General features: G+C 37.2%; 1 protein-coding gene and 1 pseudogene across 1 annotated transcript; both read right to left on the minus strand.

The window, feature by feature from the left end:
- Positions 1-205: 205 nt before the first annotated feature.
- LOC116110199 (pentatricopeptide repeat-containing protein At5g46580, chloroplastic-like) lies at positions 206-1,708 on the minus strand. Its single transcript, XM_031396416.1, has one exon. The coding sequence runs from the start codon at positions 1,690-1,692 to the stop codon at positions 262-264; it is 1,431 nt and encodes a 476-aa protein (XP_031252276.1). The 5' UTR covers positions 1,693-1,708; the 3' UTR covers positions 206-261.
- Positions 1,709-1,827: 119 nt separating this feature from the next.
- Positions 1,828-5,267, minus strand: LOC116110198 (annotated as a pseudogene).
- Positions 5,268-5,487: the final 220 nt, after the last annotated feature.

The following is a 5,487-nucleotide window of genomic DNA, read 5'->3' on the forward strand; positions in this document are numbered from 1 at the left end:
ACAATAAACTAGCTAGGGTATATAGCCTAACCTAATTGCTAAAAACCCATTAAGATTAGGAGTACTAGAATTCGAAAACCAATTTGTATCTGTCAGAGCCTATACACGAGCACAAACCATTCATTCACAAGAACTTTTTAAGACTAGCATGTGGCGTTTGTCTGATCTTAATTCAAACCATACATTAATCAACATCAAAGGGCGTCACACAATAATAGTAATTAATGAATGACATTAAATGTAATGAATGAATCAAGAACATCAGAATTGATAAACAGTAACTTTGATTAAAAACCCCATCACATTGATCTCAACCCCCTGCTCAGGCATCTCTTCAAACAAAGCCATTGCCTTATCAACCTTCCTGCCACTCCCATATACGTTCAGCATTGCCGTATAGCTATAACTATCCGGCTTACAATTCTCTGACTGTTTCATATGCTCAAACAGCTTCTCTGCTTCCTCAACCAATCGAATATCCGCACACATATTCAACAATGTGTTATACAAAATAAAATCCATTGGCCACCTATTCTCCCTCATTCGCTTCCATAATTCTAAAGCATCCTTAGCCCACCTAGCCTTGCCATAAATCTTGATAAGGGCAGTTAAAGTTTTCTTGTCCGGGGTTAAACCTGATTCAATCATTTCATCAAACAAACTTCTAGCCAAACCAGGCTTCCCAGCCTTGCCCATTGCCTCTAACAATGTCAAATTAGGCTGCACACCTAAAGATTTCATTTCTTGAAAAACATACCCAATACCATCATAATCCCCTGCTTCACCAAACATCTTCCCCAACACAGAAAATGTAATGGCGTCAGGTTTCAACCCAGTAGCTACCCCTCTCTCATACAAACTTAACACTTCCTCTACTTTACGTAATTTAGCATAAACATCTAAAATAGCAGAATATGTAGCTTCATCAGGCATTAAACCAGTTTTAAACATTCTTTCAAACCATTCTATAGCTTCATCAAAACGATTGCATCTTCTGGCACAAGTAATAATAGTAGAGTAAGTAATGTTGTCAAGCTTAATTTCATTGCTTACCATTTCATTTGCAAGCTCCTCACTGAACTGAAACTGCCTCCCAAACCTCAAAGACTTCATGGTAACATTGTAGAATAAAATTTCCATAGGAAACAAATTCTGAGTCTTTATCCAATTAAAAAGACAAGTCTTTTGCCAAAACTTCAAGCTGTTGAGTATCAAGAGAGCATTTTCTCTTGTGGGTTGCTGTGGGATTTCATTTAGGGCAGCCAAGAAAGCTTCTTCAGAGTTGTCAGAGTCATTGAGCTTCTGTGCAAAGCCTTTTAGTTCTCTAATCTGAGGATTGTACGAGTAAGCGGAGCGCTTATGCCTCTGAAGTGAAAGCACAGACCTTTTAGGCTTGGTGGGGTTAACCCATGTGGACTTTGGCTTGGATAAAAGATGGATTTGGTCATTCTTGGTTGGAGAAAGAGTGGTTGTGGAGAGAGGCTTGAGTTGCTCAGATAAAGACGGAGTCTTCGGGTTTGGAGAGTCTGGTACATTTTGAGACTTTGATGGAGCTTTTAAGGAGCTGCAACAAACACTGAATTTTACAGCACGGTGAGTTCTCTGTGGTTTGGTGAAGAAAACGGGTCGTCTTTTATCTGATTTTTGTACGGTGTGATGAACATCTAGAGGTGTGGAGAGAGAAGCAGCCATGAGTGAAGGAAAGAAGCAGAAAGAGGTTTTGGGGTTGAAGATAAATCTTAGGATGTTTAAATAGTTAGCGAGTAAAGAGTAAGGTGATTCTTTTTAGGATATTTTGGTGAGACCTTATCTTAATTCAAAATTATTTTTAAAAAATTAGAAATAAAAAAAATTGGGCTATGAGGAACTATAATATGCGGTTTCCAGTATTTGTTTGACATGGCTCTCAGCTTGTTTTCGAACAGACGGGTAAGAAAAACGTCCAATCACCTCAGCTCCAAAGGAAAAGAGCTTTTCTAGCTGTTTTTAAGTCAATACCACGTGCTTGAAAGTAGAAGAGTTGGCTTTCTTCTAGGTCACTTATAGCAGCTCCATGGGAGCACTTCACATCATCAGCAATAATCTGGAGATTGGGTTTTACATTTACGGTTGCACGAGGTTCAAGGAGGAGACTCCTCGTTAGTTGTCCAGCATCTGTTTGTTGTGCGTATCTGCATAATTCAAGTAGAGCCATAAACACCACAAACAGCATGCCACTGACATCCTCAAAACTATCTTTAGCAAGCAAGATAAATGGAGTAATAACTAATAAATAAGTGATATATGACAATTAGCCATACAAATGCCAGAAATTTCCTCTCCAGGTATTCATTAGCATCAATTTTTAACGAGTAATCCTATGTCAGAAACCAGTAACTTGTAAATTGGAAAATAGAAATGTGATCATAAACCTCGATCACATAAAGTAAGGCACACGATCAAATAATGTTACCAAGTACAAAAATTATAATAAAAAGGGACATGCAACAAATTACCTGTTGACCTTTACATTTCCATCGAAAACCGCTTGTCCTTGCGGATCGGCCACAATACACTTGTGAAGTTGTCGAGAATAACCTCGAGGATGATCGAAGACTAGGCTACTATGTAAATCTTGTGTTTGCTCAGTGACAGACAAATGAAATGTGGATAACTCTGTTACTGTTTCTGGGCCAAGTTGTTGAACATGGACATTGTGCCTGCTCAATTTTCCACCAGTGCTTACCTCTACAAGCTCATAAGTACTGGATGATTCCTACAAATGGCAAATTGATGAATAAAATTACTGCTGCTCAATAAATCACAGAACGTAAAGCTACAAAATGGTTTCAAGAATTGACAAGTAAAGAGACAGGTACTGAGGCTATGACAAGGGGAAGATTTCTATAATCAACTGACCACTTGCAAAGAACAACCTGAACATTTCCTCAGTCGACAAAACGGAGGCAAAAAGACCAACCATGAACCCATACTTCAGTCCATTATAATTGATTCTTAAAATTAATTAACAAAGTTGCTTATATTTACAATTGCAATCCTAAAAATTAAGATATCAATGACTCCATAGAAGACAGCCTCTAAATGCAGAAATAATTATTTTAAAATATTACAGCATTTGTACTGGTGTTTTTTGTTCTAAAAATTCAAGAATTAGTCCGTAACAATGTTGCTGGTGCTTTTCCTTTATCAGATATATGATTCTGCTAATGACTAAAGAGCATGAGAATCCATTGTTTTTCCTCTTTGACAGATAAAATTTCATACTAGCTCTCAACTAATCAAAGTAGAGCTGTTCTGCACCCCCACTCAAGTGAATTGAGATCTTATGAATAAAAAAGCACATGGAGAGCAGTCATTCTTTGACAAAAATGGAGAGCAGTTATCATACAACCTATAAAATGTTATTCAAAATAAATGGAACATTATTTCATTGTTTTCAGAAACAGGAGATTTTTTAGAATGTTAATTGATTCTCTGGAAACTGTTTGCCAAGTTACTTTTCCAATCAAGAAAATGGTTTTTGGTATTTGCGAACTGAGCTGTCTTTACCAAACACACATTTGCATTACTAATAACATATTTACACCTTTAATTAATGCATTATTCAAATACCCCTACAAGCCTTCAAAGCATTTCTAGTCACAGACCAAAAAGTGTTGCTCATCTTTTCCCAGTATTGATTACAAAAAAATTAAAAGAATGTCACAAGTAGAGCAGAAGTTTCTGCAAAATAAGGGAAATATTACAAATTCCCTCAAAAACTTAACATTACAATTAATAAAAGCTAAGCAGATGAAATAAAAAAGAAAATGCGAGAAAAATATCTATTTCAAGAACATCCGAAACAGGGAATTGATATCTGAAATGGCCACAAATCATGAGCAGTTGTGTGGTATCAAGAAAAATCACATTTCCCTTTCCCAGACCACAAAGCAATCATTTATGCAATACTTTGGGAATGTTAGCCATCATCTAGAATATTGACAAGATTATATAATTAATTAAATAAAACTGGACAAAGGAGCACCAAGAAAATTAGATGGTCTCCACGAAAAGAAGAAAGACTTCAGAAAAGCAAAACCTGAAAGCAGGTTCTACGCTTGGTCCTAGGTGAAACTACAGGATGAAACTGACCATCGAGGTCTTCTCAAGTTGACATTCAGTATCTATTAAACTTACTAAAGCACGAACACAGAAATAAATTGACCATATTACTATTTGTTTCATGTTCAATGCTCAATTTAACATTAACAAAATTTAAGCCAAAAACATGTATCCTGAACTCACTTTCAAAGTCTTCTACAAACCAAACCGATTATCTATAAGCTCAAAGAAATTTAAGTCTTAGCAACAATACCAAGAACAATAACAAGAATTTACCTGCCTCACTGTAGTCCACTTGATATGAGCAGCTCTCAAAGACTGACTTTGGACATAAGAATGTCTAACTTTCCCTCCTCCTCCAATCACCACCTCTAAAACCGGATTCGCCCAATAACACGCATTCCCCTCTTTACCTACAAACTCCTCTACTATACCAACCTCTCCTCCTTCCTCAACCAACACAAACACCCTCGGATTGGATATCGGCAACTTTTTCGACCCCTCATTGCCTCCCTCAACCGAAAAATACCTCAAATAAATCGGAATTTCTACCTTACATCCTGCAGGAACATAAATAACCCCTAAATCCGGTGCCCCCATCCCATTAATTGACCAAAACAAATCACCCCATTTAAAATCACCAATAAACTTACTTACCCTTTCCATAATTCTATCTGAAGCCCTTAGCAAACTACCTAAGTAAACTCCATCAGGCAAATTTGACAAATTCAGCACAGACTCTTTCAAAAACGCATCAATAAAAATAAGATTGGGGAACTGGGTATCACGTGAAACATCCAAAGAATCAAGAAATTGCGCAGAATGAGAAACGGGTTCAATTAGGGAACTTTTAATGAGAGAAGTGTCAGTGAAACGAAAAGGCTCATCTTAACGGGAGGGCCAAGTAGTAGAGAGTAGGGTTTGAGAGGAGAAGTCTCTGAGTTTCTGAAGAAGAGGGGAGAGAGTCTTCAAGAGAGTTAGCTAATTGAAGCACGAAAGGGTCAGAAAAAGAGGGCTGTGGAGGCGGAGTTGCGAATGTTTGAAGCGAAGAAATTCTGAGTTTGTTGAGTTTTGGCTTAGTTTTTGGTTTGGCAGTGAGTATGGGATTGACGTGAACGTAAAGATGTGGCATGAAAGACAATACAGACATCGATGGCCGATGATTATTCTCAGATTTTGCGATCAGAATTCTAATCTGAGAGTTGAGTTGTGAAGCTTCAACGATGCCAAGCGCGTGTGAGCCACACGTCATGGTGTGGCACATCCTCATTGGTAAGGATTTTTTTTTTTAAGTTTGTCTTCTTTAATTAAGTAAAATTTATAACAAATAAAAAAAAGGAAAATAATAAAGTTATACACTCAATTTGTGTATCGAATGACGTG

This window comes from Pistacia vera, unplaced genomic scaffold (genome assembly GCF_008641045.1).
Source record: "Pistacia vera cultivar Batoury unplaced genomic scaffold, PisVer_v2 Contig598, whole genome shotgun sequence".
Lineage (NCBI taxonomy): Eukaryota > Viridiplantae > Streptophyta > Magnoliopsida > Sapindales > Anacardiaceae > Pistacia > Pistacia vera.

Bases quoted from the DNA above. Each gene is read 5' to 3' on its own strand.
- LOC116110199 (XM_031396416.1), bottom strand. From the start codon at position 1,692: ATGGCTGCTTCTCTCTCCACACCTCTAGATGTTCATCACACCGTACAA.